This window comes from Coregonus clupeaformis, unplaced genomic scaffold (genome assembly GCF_020615455.1).
Source record: "Coregonus clupeaformis isolate EN_2021a unplaced genomic scaffold, ASM2061545v1 scaf0196, whole genome shotgun sequence".
Classification (NCBI taxonomy): Eukaryota; Metazoa; Chordata; class Actinopteri; order Salmoniformes; family Salmonidae; genus Coregonus; species Coregonus clupeaformis.
Window position 1 is genome coordinate 464,764 of NW_025533651.1, and position 16,791 is coordinate 481,554.

The 16,791-nt window shown below is 46.1% G+C and overlaps 1 protein-coding gene across 1 annotated transcript in view; it reads right to left on the bottom strand.

The window, feature by feature from the left end:
* Positions 1 to 16,791, bottom strand: part of LOC121559479 (synaptic vesicle membrane protein VAT-1 homolog-like) — a 33,491-nt gene that overhangs the window by 10,665 nt on the left and 6,035 nt on the right. Inside the window, exons 6-7 of the mRNA XM_045214114.1 lie at positions 14,712 to 14,767; positions 14,368 to 14,562 (exon numbers count right to left, since the gene is read on the bottom strand). Of these exons, the coding sequence (XP_045070049.1) occupies positions 14,368 to 14,562; positions 14,712 to 14,767 (251 nt within the window). The remainder of the gene's footprint in view (positions 1 to 14,367; positions 14,563 to 14,711; positions 14,768 to 16,791) is intronic.

Consider the following 16,791-nt stretch of genomic DNA (forward strand, 5'->3'; position numbering starts at 1 on the left):
CAAGGTGCCAGAACCGGCTGGTAACCTAACACACATTGGAAAGGGGTTAGGTTAGTGGAGGAATGGCGTAGGGGAATTCTGGGCCATTTCGGCCCAGGGAACGTACCTTGCCCACTCCTCTGGCCGGTCCTGGCAGTATGTTCTAAGAAACCTACCCACATCCTGGTTCACACGTTCCACCTGCCCATTACTCTCCGGGTGGTAACCCGAGGTGAGGCTCACCGAGACCCCCAACCGCTCCATAAAAGCTCTCCAGACTCTGGAGGTAAATTGGGGACCTCGATCAGACACAATATCCTCGGGTACCCCGTAGTGCCGGAACACATGGGTGAATAGGGCTTCGGCGGTTTGCAGGGCAGTAGGAAGGCCCGGCATAGGGAGCAAACAACAGGCCTTAGAAAACCGGTCCACAACGACCAGTATAGTGGTATTCCCCTGTGAAGGAGGAAGGTCAGTGAGGAAATCCACCGAGAGGTGAGACCATGGTCGTTGTGGAACGGGCAGGGGTAGTATCTTACCCCTAGGCAGATGTCTAGGCGCCTTACACTGGACGCACACCGAGCAGGAGGAAACATAAACCCTCACATCCCTCGCCAACGTGGGCCACCAGTACTTGGCACTAAGACAGTGCACTGTCCGGCCGATACCAGGGTGTCCAGAGGAGGGTGACGTGTGAGCCCAATAGATCAATCGATCCCGAACCTCGAGCGGAACGTACTTCCGACCCTCCGGGCATTGAGGTGGACTAGGGTCGGTGCGTAACGCCCGCTCGAGTTCAGCATCGACCTCCCACACTACCGGTGCCACCAGACAAGACTCCGGCAGTATGGGGAGTGGGCTCCACGGACCTCTCCTCCGTGTCATACCGCCGAGACAGTGCGTCTGCCTTACCGTTCTGTGACCCAGGGATGTACGTGATCTTAAATGTGAACCGGGTCAAAAACATATTCCACCTCGCCTGGCGAGGGTTCAGCCTCCTCGCTGCCCGGATGTACTCCAGGTTACGGTGGTCCGTCAAAATGAGGAAAGGGTGTTGAGCCCCCTCAAGCCAGTGCCTCCACACCTTTAGGGCCTGTACCACGGCTAACAGCTCCCTGTCCCCTACGTCATAGTTTCGCTCCGCCGGACTGAGCTTCTTGGAATAAAAAGCACAGGGGCGGAGTTTAGGTGGCGCGCCGGACCGTTTGCTAAAGCACGGCTCCTACACCGGCCTCTGACGCGTCCACCTCTACCTGAAATGGCAAAGAGGGATCCGGATGCGCCAGCACCGGGGCCGAGGTAAACAGGTCCTTCAGCCTCCCAAACGCCCTGTCCGCCTCGGCTGACCACTGCAGATGCACCGGACCCCCCTTCAAAAGAGACGTTATGGGAGCTGCCACCTGTCCAAAACCCCGGATAAACCTCCGGTAGTAATTCGCAAACCCCAGAAACTGCTGCACCTCCTTCACAGTGGTTGGCGTTTGCCAATTACGCACGGCTGACACCCGGTCTACCTCCATCTTCACCCCTGACGCAGACAACTGATAACCCAAAAAGGAGACCGACTCCTGGAAGAACAGACACTTCTCTGCCTTGACATACAGGTCGTGCTCCAACAGCCTCCGCAACACTCGGCGCACCAGGGCCACATGCTCAACTCGGGTAGGCGAGTACACGAGAATGTCATCTATGTACACGACCACCCCTTGCCCCTGCATGTCCCTGAAGATCTCATCCACGAATGATTGGAAAACTGAAGGAGCGTTCATCAACCCGTATGGCATGACAAGATACTCGTAATGGCCCGAGGTGGTACTAAAGGCTGTCTTCCATTCATTGCCCCCCCTAATGCGCACCAAGTTGTACGCGCTCCTGAGATCTAATTTAGTGAAGAAACGCGCCCCGTGCAATGACTCCGTCATGGTCGCAATCAGCGGGAGTGGATAACTGTACTTCACCGTGATCTGATTGAGACCACGGTAGTCAATGCACGGGCGTAACCCCCCATCCTTTTTCTTTACAAAAAAGAAACTCGAAGACGCAGGGGAAGTGGAGGGCCGTATGTATCCTTGTCTCAGAGATTCGTCTATGTAAGTCTCCATAGCTCTCTTCTCCTCCTGAGACGGAGGATACACATGGCTCCGTGGGAGCGCAACTCCTGCCTGGAGGTCTATCGCACAATCTCCCTGCCTATGGGGAGGCAACTGCGTCGCCCTCGACTTACTGAACACAATAGCCAAATCCCCATACTCAGGGGGAACGTGCAATGCGGGCACCTGGTTTGGACTCTCCACCGAGGTAGCCCCTACGGAAACGCCTAAACATCGACCCACACACTGGGCAGACCACTCCATCAGAGCCCTCTCCTGCCACGAAATAGATGGGTTATGGGTACTCAACCAGGGCATGCCCAGCACCACCGGATACGCAGGCGAGTCGATCAGAAATAGCTGGATCATCTCCTGATGACCCCCTGCGCACACATCCTAAGTGGCGCCGTGACCTCCCTGATCAAGCCCGCACCCAACGGACGGCTATCTAGGGCATGAACGGGGAAGGGAACGTCAACAGGGAGAAGGGGAATCCCTAAGGCTAAACAAAATTTCTTATCAACAAAATTCCCAGCCGCGCCTGAATCTACCAGCGCCTTATGCTGGGAATGAGGTGCTACCTGTGGAAAACGCACAGGTATACAGAAGTGTGCAACAGAGAGCTCTGGGTGAGTGGGGCCCCTACTCACCTGGAAGGACTCCCCAGTGCGGGACCTGTCGTCTTCTCCCCTAGGAGGCCATCCCCAGCACCTAGCCGCGGTGTGTCCTCCCCGACCACAGTTGGTGCAGGAGATGGACCCCCTCGTCATCCGACCCTCCTCTCTCTAGCGCCAGCGCCCCGAGCTCCATGGGGCACAGCTCGGAGGCGCTGGAGGGTGAAATGGACGGACCCCCCTCGGGACGTCCGCGGGTAGCTAGCAGGGTATCCAGCCTGATGGACATGTCGACCAACTGGTCGAACGAGAGGCTGGTGTCCCTACAGGCCAGCTCCCTACGGACGTCCTCACATAGACTACATCGGTAGTGATCGATGAGGGCCCGCTCATTCCACCCTGCATCCGCCGCTAGAGTACGGAATTCTAAGGCGAACTCCTGGGCACTCCTCTTCCCCTGCCGGAGGCAGAACAGACGCTCCCCCGCCGCTTTCCCCTCCGGGGGATGGTCAAACACCGCCCTGAAGCGGCGGGAGAACTCGTCGTAGGTGATGGTGGTAGCGTCTATTCTCCTCCACTCTGCGTTGGCCCATTCCAACGCCTTACCGGAAAGGCAGGAGATCAGGGCGGACACGCTCTCGTGTCCCGAGGGCGCCGGGTGCACGGTGGCCAGGTAAAGCTCCACCTGGAGAAGGAATCCCTGACACCCGGCAGCGGTCCCATCGTAGGCCCTCGGGAGCGAGAGTCGAACTCCTCTGGGTTCCGGAGCGGGAATGGGCTGACTTGCCGATGGTGCGGGCAGGGAGGATGGTGGTGGAGGTGTCCCTCGGGTCTCCCAGCCTCGGATGGTGGTGATCACCTCCTGCAGTGCGGACCCCATCCGCAGGATCTGGTCATTCTGCTCGCGGACCCTGTCCTCCAGCGTCGCCTGTGCTGCTGCGGCTCCTGCTGATTCCATTCTTGAGATGTGTTATTCTGTCAGTGTAGCTGTAGGTGGGTGTGGTGGTGGAATCAGGCGCAGGACGCACAAAGTAAGTCAAAATACTTTAGTGGTTTAGCAATAAACACAGCACAAAAATAAATGCCCTGAGGCGAGAAACTCCGCACGCAGGCGAAATCAAACGGGCGCACTAAACACGTGCGACAAAATACTCCAAAAATACAAATGGAGAGCAGCTCAACCGAGCAAACTGTATAGACACAAGCAATACGCACGACAGTGAAAACAATAACACACAACACTAGACAAACACAACGAGAACTTATAGGACACTAATTACACTAAACGATAACAGGTGTAACAACAATCAGACAAAAGCAAACGAACATAGAAACATGCAACGGTGGCAGCTAGTATTCCGGAGACGACGAACGCCGAAGCCTGCACGAGCAAGGAAGAGAGGCAGCCTCGGCCGAAACCGTGACATGTACACAGCCATTCTGAAATTAGCCCACCCAACTACCTCATCCCTATATTGTTATTTATTTTGCTCATTTGCACCCCAGTATCTCTATTTGCACATCATCTCTTGCACATCTAGCATTCCAGTACTAATACTATTTATTGCCTTACCTCCATAACTTGCTACATTTGCACACACTGTATATATATATATTTCTGTTGTATTTTTTTTTTACTTTATGTTTTGTTTTACCCCATATGTAACTCTGTGTTGTTGTTTTTATTGCACTGTTTTGCTTTATCTTGGCCAGGTCGCAGTTGTAAATGAGAACTTGTTCTCAACTGGCTTACCTGGTTAAATAAAGGTGAAATAAAAATAAAAAAATAAAAAGGTGGAAGGAACTCAAGCATGAAACCAGTACAACATAATCCAGACTGTGAACCAGCAGTCTGTGTCAGTGTGTGTTCAAAGCCGTTATCAGAGTTACTGCATTGGAAATTATGTATACTATAAATTCATTCAATAACTGTGCTGGCGTGATGGAAGGTAGAGGGGTTTCATGGAAAAGGGTAATGTGATTACTCTGATCTTGCACATTAAAACTCATGGGGATCTAATTAATCACTACATGGGAATAGTTAAATCCCTCACAGATGATGACCGTGGATGCCATTTATCACTGTTCACATTACCATGGTACACACAGACAATGCTCCTCTTTGTCTGGATCCCATTGTTTCCAAAACATTCTTTGGTTTAAAGAAATGATGTAATCCAAGCCTAAAGCAGAAATAGGTCAGGGACTGTTAATGTGATGTTAATTAACAATGATGGAGAATTGTGGCTGGTTGGAGAGTCAGTGGGGGGTAAATTGTGAAGCAGGCACATATCTGAGAACCAGCAAGGAGGCTCTGCCATGCTTTATCCATGGTGAACCCCTACTGTACTCCCTGTCTAGATCTCAACTACACACTAATTGGCCAAGCCACTCCAGGTTGGACAGGCAATGCTGCATGGGTATCCAGGCAACCTCTCCTTCATTCCATCCTAAAGACACACCCTCCACCCTCTCCAGCCAGGCAAGAACCGTTTTCCAGGGTCAGCATTTACACTAACCAACGCCCCCTGAATTCTCATCCCACGCACACAAGCAACGGGAGTCTTTTCCCCTGGCTCGCCACCCCACTTCCCTTTAATGAGGCTCTTCATGGGCTGTGGTTCCAAAGAATACCCTGCATTTCGTGCCAAACCTAACTGACAACAGCAGAGCACAGTGTTCCCAGGAAAAAGACAAAACATCTCATAAACTCTCTCTCTCTCTCTCTCTCTCTCTCTCTCTCTCTCTCTCTCTCTCTCTCTCTCTCTCTCTCTCTCTCTCTCTCTCTCTCTCTCTCTCTCTCTCTCTCTCTCTCTCTCTCTCTCTCTCTCTCTCTCTCTCTCTCTCTCTCTCTCTCTCTCTCTCTCTCTCTCTCTCTCTCTCTCTCTCTCTCTCTCTCTCTCTCTCTCTCTCTCTCTCTCTCCTCCCCCCCCCTCCCTCCCTCCCTCCCTCCCTCCCTCTCATATAAAGCTGAAACTCACATGCTGCACGACATCCTCCCAAGACAACATCACTGAGAGCTCCACAGAGAGCTACAGTACCAGTCCTCCCACAACTGCTGACAGTTACACAACTCATTTCACCAACTGCTGACAGTTACACAACTCATTTCACCAACTGCTGACAGTTACACAACTCATTTCACCAACTGTGACGTGTTCAAACCACAAAAATAACTTCAGAACGGATTTCACAGAACTCACTGGGAAAATGTACGGAAAAGCTTCTGCTTACACAACCAGGTATGGCTGCATCCCGGTGGTATCCCTGTGATGTTAAACAGTCATATCTTGGAATTCCTTTCTGAGACCAGGCCAGAAGTAGTACTGTGATGTGTCGTACCAGTGAGTGACAAGCCTATGAGGATCAGAAGGCCCTTTCCAAAAACGCATTGTCAGGCTTGATAAATGACTTGACATTCTTTAGCAGGCAGCCATAATCTGAATGTTTAGCAGAGAGCGGTCCTCCCAGATGAATGTGGGCAGCTGGTTAATGAACAGATCCTCCTCCCACAGCAGGAAAAGGCCACGGCATCCCACACCAGCCTCACACAGGAGCTAGATCTCTAGGCAGACAGCTACTGTCACAACTTCCAGTAGCATCCAACATTGACAAGACCCCAAATGACAGGAAAGGCAGATGTTCTGAAGGTCTGGAGAAGACGATTACATTGTCAGTCATATTATAGCATGATCAGGCGGAGGTGTTTGTAGCATAGGAAATAGCTTGAGAGCAAGAGAGGTAACCAAAGCCATAGCATCAATAGTGTTACAAATGCTTCATACTGGAGAAAAAAAAATTCACCATGCAAAAAAGACCTCCCTTTGTGCCACAAAAGAACAGAATCTTGTCACCATGTGAGCTTGAGAGAATCTAAAATCTAAAAAGAAAATGACATGGAGAAGATTAAACTGGATGTGGGTTCTAAGACCTTTAATCTGTTTATGGTGGCCAGTGTGGCCAAGTTCTTTTCAGATCATTGTCCCACAACAACAAAAGCAGGTTTTCATTGAATTTGGCAAGATTGCTGTGCTGTGGTGTGTAAGAGGACAAAGCAAATGTTCCTGTTAAAATACAGTGCCGTCAGAAGGTATTCATACCCCTTGACGTACTCAACATTTTGTTATGTTATAGCCCGAATTAAAAAAGGATTAAATGGCATTTTTTTCACACACATCTACACACAATACCCCATAATGACGAAGTGAAAACATGTTTTTAGACATTTTTGCAAATGTATTGAACATTAAATACAGAAATATCACATTTACATTAGTATTCACACCACTGAGTCACTACATGTTAGAATCACCTTTGGCAGCGATTACAGCTTTGAGTCTTTCTGGGTAAATCTTTAAGAACATTGCACACCTGGATAGTACAATATTGCCCATTATTATTTTCAGAATTCTTCAAACTCTGTCAAATTGGTTGTTGATCATTTCAAATCTTGCCATAGATTTCTAAGCAGATTTAAGTCAAAACTGTAACTCAGACACTCAGGAACATTCACTGTATTCTTGGTAAGCAACTCCAGTGTATATTTGGCCTTGAGTTTTAGGTTATTGTCCTGCTGAAAGGTAAATTCATCTCCCAGTGTCTGGTGGAAAGCAGACTGAACCAGGTTTTCCTCTAGAATTTTGCCTGTGCTTAGCTCCATTCAGTTTATTTTCTTTCCTTAAAAACTCCCCAGTCCTTAATGATTACAAGCATACCCATAACATGATGCAGCCACCACTATTAAACATTTCGAAAAACATAATTCCACTTTGATATTATTGGGTATTGTGTGTAGATCAGTGAAACAAATTCTCAATTTAATCCATTTTAAACTCAGGATGTAACAACAAAATGTGAAAAAGGTCAAGGGGTGTGAATACTTTCTGTAAGTGCATATGGAAAGATAGTACAGGACTGAGGGGGTATGCTAAGCTTGTCTTTTTGAAAATGTACATACAATATGAAGGATGAATGTCTAATAGTCTTCAAATTGGGATATTGTCAGCAAAAATAAAGAGATCCCATCTAAACATTTCTACCACATCTGTTGATTGAAAATACCCAATGGACAGCTAATAATAGAAGTGCATTACAAACCAACAAAAGTGACAGCATTTCCGACTTCTTAATGGAGCAAAAGAGAAATTATGATGTGCTATTATCATAGTTAGAAAATTCACAAGCTCCTGTCGATCACCTGAAGGAAACACGGTGTGCTGTGATGGACCCATTTTGAAATATCTTGACTTGACACATTTAACAATGCAGAGGAAAATAGTCCACTCAGTCAAGCGACACAGAAATTCACATTTCCAATGCCGTGCATAAGGAAAAATGTTATCACATTATTCAAAATAGATTTAATCAAAGTGAATAGGGTTTAGGAATCACAGTGTTATTAGCCTACTATCTAGCTATTTACAGCAGTTTGTTGTTCAATTCATCTCTGCAAATCAGTTGGATTGCACACTGATGAATAACATTAATGTCTATCATTTCACATGTATATGAACAATTCACCAATACATCAGACATCCATTTTCCTCCATGTATTACAGATGAACAGATAACAGCAAGCAGACACCCTTTTCTGGGGGCTTCAGTTCCTTCTACCATTTGGACACATTCAGGTTACTGCCTACTACGAGAGGAGAGGACTGTGTTCATTATGCTCTTACACAGGCCAGGTTTGCCAGGTGCGAGATCATTAAATCAACAAGCGTAGCTAAGGCCAAGATTTAAGAGCATTAATTCAAATGATAGTGTTCATAGAAAGGTGCAGGAGCCAGAGCTCCTGCACCTGGGGTGAATGACAACAACCATTTGAATCACTGGAATAAACAGGAATGATCAGACCATGTGGTGGAATCAGTAGCTAACAACCCATAATACATGCCTGTCTTAGAACGGCTTATTTCAGTGTGTCAGAGAGCCCACATGCTGCTGATAGATTTCACAGTCCTACAGGTCATTGGTCAGTGAAAATGCCTCTAGGGTGTCATAACAGGGTGTAGCAGCCTGGTCACTCTCCTGCCACCCCCACGTTCGGAGAGGTCCCTGGCTACACTCAGGCCTGTTTATCAGTGCAGGGCTGTGGTTCCTATGGCAACAGTGCCAACCTTGGCTCAGCCGGGGAGGTAACGCTAGAGCTGGTGTGGCCAAGCTGAGAGCTGTGCCGTGATATACAACCACTTAGTACTAATGCTGTAGCTCATTTAGCTACACGAGACCACAGAGCAGGAGTCAACTGGGCAACAAGTAGCAACAGAAAAGGTGCTGTGTTGAGAATACTTCTCAGATGTATGATAGGATACAGACGACAGCATTAAAGCATTGAAAGTGTGGTTCAAGCTTGTGTTACACAAGCTCTAGGTGACAACTCAGCAGAGTTTAACCATGACAGTCTTATTAATGAGAAATCAGAACATATTTCCAGGACAAGGTGGACTAGTGAATCTACTGAGGCTTGGGTTATCTGTCGCCTGGCTACGGGGGTAGTACATCATGAGTAATGCCAGTGTCAGGAATGGCCTTCTGCCTGAAAGGCTGGTGAGGGGAAAACACTGCTGGAGCTGAGTTTTAACAAGTGCTGTCTGAGAGGACCATAAATCAGATTGTCCAGAGCTGCCTGGCTGCCTTGCCTGCATCCTGCCAACACCAGACCTGAGGTGTCAGGGAGCAGAGTGGAACAGCCAGGCTGGGTGGGAGGGAGAGCTCTGCAACAACAGTAAACAACTGTCCGAAAACAACCGATATGCGTTCAGGTATCAGGACACTGACAATTCCTAGGCAACAGACAAATGCATGTGGCCCAGGTAAAAAGGGTTTCTTCACTGAGTGAGCAGCACAGTATAAAGCATACTAGAGTTGTGTTTCTGGAGGGGTGTTCATTTCCTGGAGTGCTTTGAAAGACTGACTGGTTTGGAGGAGCAGGATACAGCTGGTTGATGTGCATCTCTAGGGGGGAGCTTTGTGCATTCTCCAGCTGCATTCCTCTAATAGCCCCCTCAACTTCACTATGGACCTCTCCAGGACTTCACTTGACTCACGGCACAGGAGAGAATTGCCTCTGTGATGCTCAGGGCATTCAGGAATAGTTTGTAGTAATTGAAGTCTGTGGCTTCAAAGCCGCTCTTCAAAGCAGAGGAAGAAAATAAAAGACAGAAACACATGGCCTTTCTCCAAGGCAAGGGCCTTATAGGTAAACTTGCTTTTCATTGTGCAACCCTATTTGATATATTGCTTTGCAAAACAAATCAGAGTCTAGAGACATTAAGAGGCTGTGGAGAACAAAAGGATATCCCCTGGTCAGGATGTCATGGGGAGATGGTGCATGAGTTCCCTGATGACTACTGTGGAACAGAAGGAAGAGGACAATACCAAACAATCACAGCAAGGCCCCTGGCTACACTGGGGCTGTATGATGAATGTTGCTTTCATAGAATAGCCACAACACAGGTAATAAGATTCACATTGCTTGGAGAAGACATGGCCAACTCATCTATTTCCCCCTCTGGGTCTGGTATTGTTTCCAAGCAGGACAGTAGGATCATAAACAAGGATGACTATTAGGGCTGAGCTTTAGTGTGAGCAATGCTGTAAAATGTTACAACACTGAAGCCTCCTTCAAACCTCTCCCTCTCACAACACTATCCTCCACTATCCCTTGCATTCTCATTAACCTTCACTAATTTCTCTCTCTCTCTCTCTCTCTCTCTCTCTCTCTCTCTCTCTCTCTCTCTCTCTCTCTCTCTCTCTCTCTCTCTCTCTCTCTCTCTCTCTCTCTCTCTCTCTCGCTCTCTCTCTCTCTCTCTCTCTCTCTCTCTCTCTCTCTCTCTCTCTCTCTCTCTCTCTCTCTCTCTCTCTCTCTACACTCTCTCACCCTCTTCTGCGGTACCAGCTGCAGTCTCGTCATGATTAGCAGAGTAGTTTTGTTCCGGGCAGTGAGGAGTCTGCAGACGCCTCAGTCAGGTGATACAGACCACGTAGTTAGTATGTTATTACATCTTATGATGAGTATGGAGCAGCAGGTACTAATCTCCCTGACTTTCTAAATAACACTTTTCCATGCTGTGACAGCATAAGGCAAAACACACCTTCACAACCAAAACATGACTCTCTGTGTGGTGGCTGCTTCCAGAAAGAGAACATGTGTTCTGAAGAGCCCTCTTGGGCGAGAAGTGAACAGCAGAGACAGTTTAATAAGAGCCATGTCCAGGGGGGGTCAGGCTGGTAGTAATCAAAGCAGGAATGGTGGTTCTGCACTCAGGTGACAGATCTCAATTCATCACGCATCACATTATGTCTCCTGATGGAAAGGGACCATATGGATAGGTCGGTCATATCATTCTGACCAACTCAGGCCTGCACTATTGTTGCATACCGAGAGCAATATAATTGTCAATAGCATTACAAGTACATGCAGTCCCCAGAGTAAAATGATTGTAGGTTTAATTGTGTTCTTATTAACAGACAATAGACACAGAGAATAAAAGAAGAAGAGTATTTTTAGAGTTGGCCAGCAAGGTAAAACACTTCCTGTCTTATCACACTATAAACACTGGCTCTGCCTTATACAGTTAAATGAGGAGGGCAATGTAGGACTTGCAGAAGCAAGACTTATTGACATACATACCTTTGTCAACACTCTGAAAGCCTGTAAGTCAATAATCCACAACATTTTTCTAATGGCCAACTCAAAATAGCTGACATGCTAGGATAGCATTTATTCCACTGACTGTAATTGCCTGTCATTATTTTGTTGATTTCAAGTTTCTTCGGATGACTGATTTCGAAGACAGTGACCTCAAGGCAAATACTGATAATTATTTCCTAATAAAAAATGGATTGGGAAAAAATGATAACTTATTATTGTATGTCATATAAGTGTGATACATCTGTAATTAGGGATTTCAATTCCTCAATCACTTTCTTTCCTATTCTGGTATGATAATTAAAAGGTGCCACCCTCCCTGGCATGACTTTGCAGAACGCTGTGGTTGGATCAACTTCTGAAACCATGACAACCATGCAGAATAGTGGGGAGTCAGTCTGTCACTTTCCCACCACAATGCCTGATAGGATCAAAAGGAAAAACAAGAAACCAAGCTAACAAGGATCTATACTGAACAAACATATAAACGCAACATGTAAAGTGTTGGTCCAATGTTTCATGAGCTGAAATGAAATATCCCATAAATGTTCCATATGCACAAAAAGCTAATTTCTCTAAAATGTTGTGGACAAATTTTTTACATCCCTGTTATTGAGCATTTCTCCCTTGCCAAGATAATCCATCCACCTGACAGGTGTGGCATATCAAAGAAGCTGATTAAACAGCATGATCATTACACAGGTGCACCTTGTGCTGGGGACAATAAAAGGTCACTCTAAAATGTGCAGTTTTGTCACACAACACAATGCCACAGATGTCTCAAGCTTTGAGGGAGCGTACAATTGGAATGCCGACTGCAGGAATGTCCACCAGAGCTGTTGCCAGAAAATTTAAAGTTCATTTCTCTACCATAAGCCACCTCCAACGTCGTTTTAGAGTATTTGGCTGTATGTCCAACTGGCCTCACAACTGCAGACCATGTGTAACCACGCCAGCCCAGGACCTCCACATCCAGCTTCTTCACCTGCGGGATTGTCTGAGACCAGCCACCCGGACAACTGATGACACTGAGGAGTATTTCTGTCTGTAATAAAGCCCTTTTGTGGGGGAAAAACTCATTCTGATTGGCTGGGCCTGGCTCCCAAGTGGGTGGGTCTATGCCCTCCCAGGCCCACCCATGGCTGCGCCCCTGCCCAGTCATGTAAAATCAATAGATTAGGGCCTAATGAATTTATTTAAATTGACTGATTTCCTTATATGAACTGTAACTCAGTAAAATTGTTGAAATTGTTGCATGTTGCATTTATAATTTTGTTCAGTATAAAATACATCTTGTCCTCTATTCATTGCTTTCTGTCTTCAAGCAAGTCAGAGGTGGCTGTTCAACCAAGGCTGCTTTCTGAACACAATCTAGCCCATTTATTAAATGTCCTCTTGTTAACAGTACACTCTTAGAAAGAAAGGTGCTATCTAGAACCAATAAGGGTTCTTCGGCTGTCTCCATAGGAGAACCCTTTGAAGAACCATTTTTGGTTCCAGGTATATCCCTTTTGGTTCCAGGTAGAACCCTTTCCACAGAGGGTTCTACCTGGAACCCAAAAGAGTTCTACCTGGAAATAAAACAGGTTCTCCTATGGGTACAGCCAAAGAACCCTTTTGCAACACTTTTTTTCTAAGAGTGTACTGTACAGAATAATATACCAAACCAGCACTGCTTAACACTCTCTACATTTTAATAAACTTAATTTTCTGAGTTTCTATAGTTTTTTAAAGGTCTTCATGAACATTCTTTGATTACAGGCAAAATTCCCTTGTTAAAGAATGTAGTAGAAGCCAAGATCAAGGAGGGAGTGAAAAAGTATCTGAGTCATCTGGTGGGCACCAGGTCCATGTTAAAATAGGTGGAGGGTTTTTCTAACAAGAAATAATGTATATAATCAAACATATAGTCCCCTACTATTCAAACAGGCTTTCCTCGCACTCCTCTCTCTGCTGGAAATGCCAATTATTCGGTAACTTCAAAACCGGAATGACGCAAGAACATGTTTGCAGGCAGCAAATTTCAGCTCCAAAATGAAGCAAAGAAAGGATGGCATTTATTTTTATCGTCAAGTGCACACAAAACTTTACTTCCGCTTTTAACCCAACCCCTCTGAATCAGAGAGGTCGGCTCAGTGATTTGAACTGGCCACCTGAACAACACAATGTAAATCAATCAAATTACATGACACACTGTATCTCCTTGAATGTTTCTACTCAAATAACATGTCAGCCTTACCAGAAAAACTGGAATGGATCAATGAAATGTACAGTAACCTAAGTGTCATAGACATTGGATTGGAAGGACAGAAATAATTCAATCTAATCTGTCTATTCATTCTTTCACTTGAGACAGATTTAGGTGAATATCTGTATATATACTGTATATCTGTATAAAGAAATAACTGAGTGGAGGTAAACACCAGTAATATGAAAGGAGAGGAAAAGCTCTGGAAAGCCTTTCACTATTTTATAAGCAGGGGATCTTGTGAATAATGAAACCACCAATCTTCTACCTCATAGCAGCAGGACTGTAGTCTCAATAAATGACTCTATGCCCCTCTGTGCTGTGCTGCCTGCTAACCACTAGCAATTCCACTAGCAAGTCCACAGAAATAGCAGAATGTGTTGAAACACCCAAATGTCACATTTGTGTTTCTTTACAAACAGATTTGGTGACGGTGTAGAAACAGAAAGAGGAAGACAGAAACCCAGAGACATGCACTGGCAGAGATGGAGAGGAGGGATTGATGATTGGTACACTGGAATTAATGTGGGCGTGAATGTGAACGTCGCCTAACTACAGCCATCAAAACAACGGCCCACCTGCCATCTGTGGGCCGAAACAACATCTACTAACAGCTGAACAGTGACAAACAACAGATGACACTCCATCCAAGATGTTTCCATACCACCTTCTCTAAGACTTCCCTACCCATCTGTTAGTTGGCTGTACAGTAGACCTGCCAGTCAAAGACATCATGCCAGATGTGTTCAGGGAAATGTCCCTGCCCACCAGCTGTCCCCTTACCTCCTCCAGTGCCCACAGGGAGTCCACCACAGGTTTGATCTTCTTCTGGTTGTATAGGGAGAAGAGTTTCTCCACCACCGTCTTCACCTGCCCACACCTGCCCTGCTTGAACAGGAGGTTGAGCAGCGAGAATCCAGCGATGACCTTGTTCTCCTCGTAGAGTTTAATAGGGTTCACCTTCTCAACCTGCCACCACTGGGAAGTCAAACCAGAGACACACACATCACTCTCCCCAATAACTCATTTGTGTTTCATTTACCATGTAAGTAATGAATGTTCAATAAATATGAAACAGACTGTTCCATTCTTTAAACTCAGCGACAGACTCAGCATTTCTGACTCACAGATTTTGCAAGGCTGAAGAAACTCTTTGTTTCCCCAGTCACCATGTTTGATGAGCCTGAAAACACAAAAACAAAGACACAAGCTTATAGAGAGAGACAGGGTGGCGGTGTTAACTGTTGGGCTGAAGTGAAGGGTGAACAGTAAAGAGCCTAGAGGTGATGAGGGGTTATTGTGGGGGAGGAGTGGTTGTCTCTTTTAGATCTGGCAGAGCGTGTCCTGGCACAGCTCATGAAATCTGTTCACCGTCATACCATTAATTGATTCATGCCGCACTAGTGTTACAACTCCACGACTGTCATACTGACAGGAACTCTAATTCTACATGATCTGAAACACAAGAAGACTCTTGTAATTAAACAATTCAGATGTGGACAAAAGCCAAGGGCAGTAAAATAAATTCAGGTGTCATTTTTTTATCCATTTGAATTAACCGAAATTTCACACACTGAATCACAACGCACGCCTAGTTTTCAATGAGGTTCAAGCAGTCGCTTAAATTCTGTCCAGATTGACTATTGAGTAGATGGAGGGATATTACCTAGAAATAATAGGATCATCTGTATTCTAAGTGTCCTTAGATGAGGTGAAAGTCTAAAGAGCTTGAGCCTATATATTACAATACATTTTAAAGATATTTGTGGTCTAAGCTATGTCATAGGAAACAGTGCCTTCAGAAAGTATTCACACCCCTTGACTTTTTCCACATTTTGTTGTGTTTCAGCCTACATTTTAAATGGATTAAATTGATATTTTTTGTCACTGGTCTAAACACAATAAAGTACCCCATAATGTCAAAGTGGAATTATGTTTTTCCTTTTTGTAATTTTTTGTAATTAAAAATGAAAAGTATTCAACCCCTTCGTTATAGCAAGCTTAAATAAGTTTAGGAGTAAAAATTTGCTTAACAAGTCAAACACACTATATATACAGAAATATGTGGACACCCCTTCAAATTAGTGGATTCGGCTATTTCAGCCACACCCGCTGCTGACAGGTGTATAGAATCGAGCACACAGCCATGCAATCTCCACAGACAAACATTGGCAATAGAATGGCCTTACTGAAGAGCTCAGTGACTTTCAACGTGGCACCGTCATAGGATGCCACCTTTCCAACAAGTCGTTTTGTCAAATTTCTACCCTGCTAGAGCTGCCCCGGTCAACTATAAGTGCTGTTATTGTGAAGTGGAAATGTCTATGAACAACAACGGCTCAGACACGAAGTGGTAAGCCACACAAGCTCACAGAACGGGACTGCCAAGTGCTGAAGCAAGTAAAAATTGTCTGTCCTCGGTTGCAACACTCACTACCGAGTGCCAAACTGCCTCTGGAAGCAATGTCGGCACAATAACTGTTCATCGGGAGCTTCATGAAATGGGTTTACATGGCCGAGCAGCCGCACACAAGCCTAAGATCACCATGTGCAATGCCAAGCGTCGGCTGGAGTGGTGTAAAGCTCGCCACCATTGGACTCTGGAGCAGTGGAAACGCGTTCTCTGGTGATGAAGCACGCTTCACCATCTTGCCGTCCGACTGACAAATCTGGGTTTGGCGGATGCCAGGAGAACGCTACCTGCCCGAATACATAGTCCCAACTGTAAAGTTTGGTGGAGGAGGAATAATGGTCTGGGGCTGTTTTTCATGGTTCGGGCTAGGCCCCTTAGTTACAGTGAAGGGAAATCTTAACGCTACAGCATACAATTACATTCTAGATGATTCTGTGCTTCCAACTTTGTGGCAACAGTTTGGGGAAGGGCCTTTCCTGTTTCAGCATGACAATGCCCCCATGCACAAAGCGAGGTCCATACAGACTGCGAGCCAGGCCTAATCGCCCAACATCAGTGCCCAACCTCACTAATGCTCTTTTGGCTGAATGGAAGCAAGTCGCCGCAGCAATGTTCCAACATCTAGTGGAAAGCCTTCCCAGAAGAGTGGAGGCTGTTATAGCAGCAAAGGGGGGACCAACTCCATATTAATACCCATGATTTTGGAATGAGATGTTCGACGAGCAGGTGTCCACATACTTTTGGTCATGTAGTGTAAGTAGTTGCATAGACTCTGTGTGCAATACTAGTTTTTA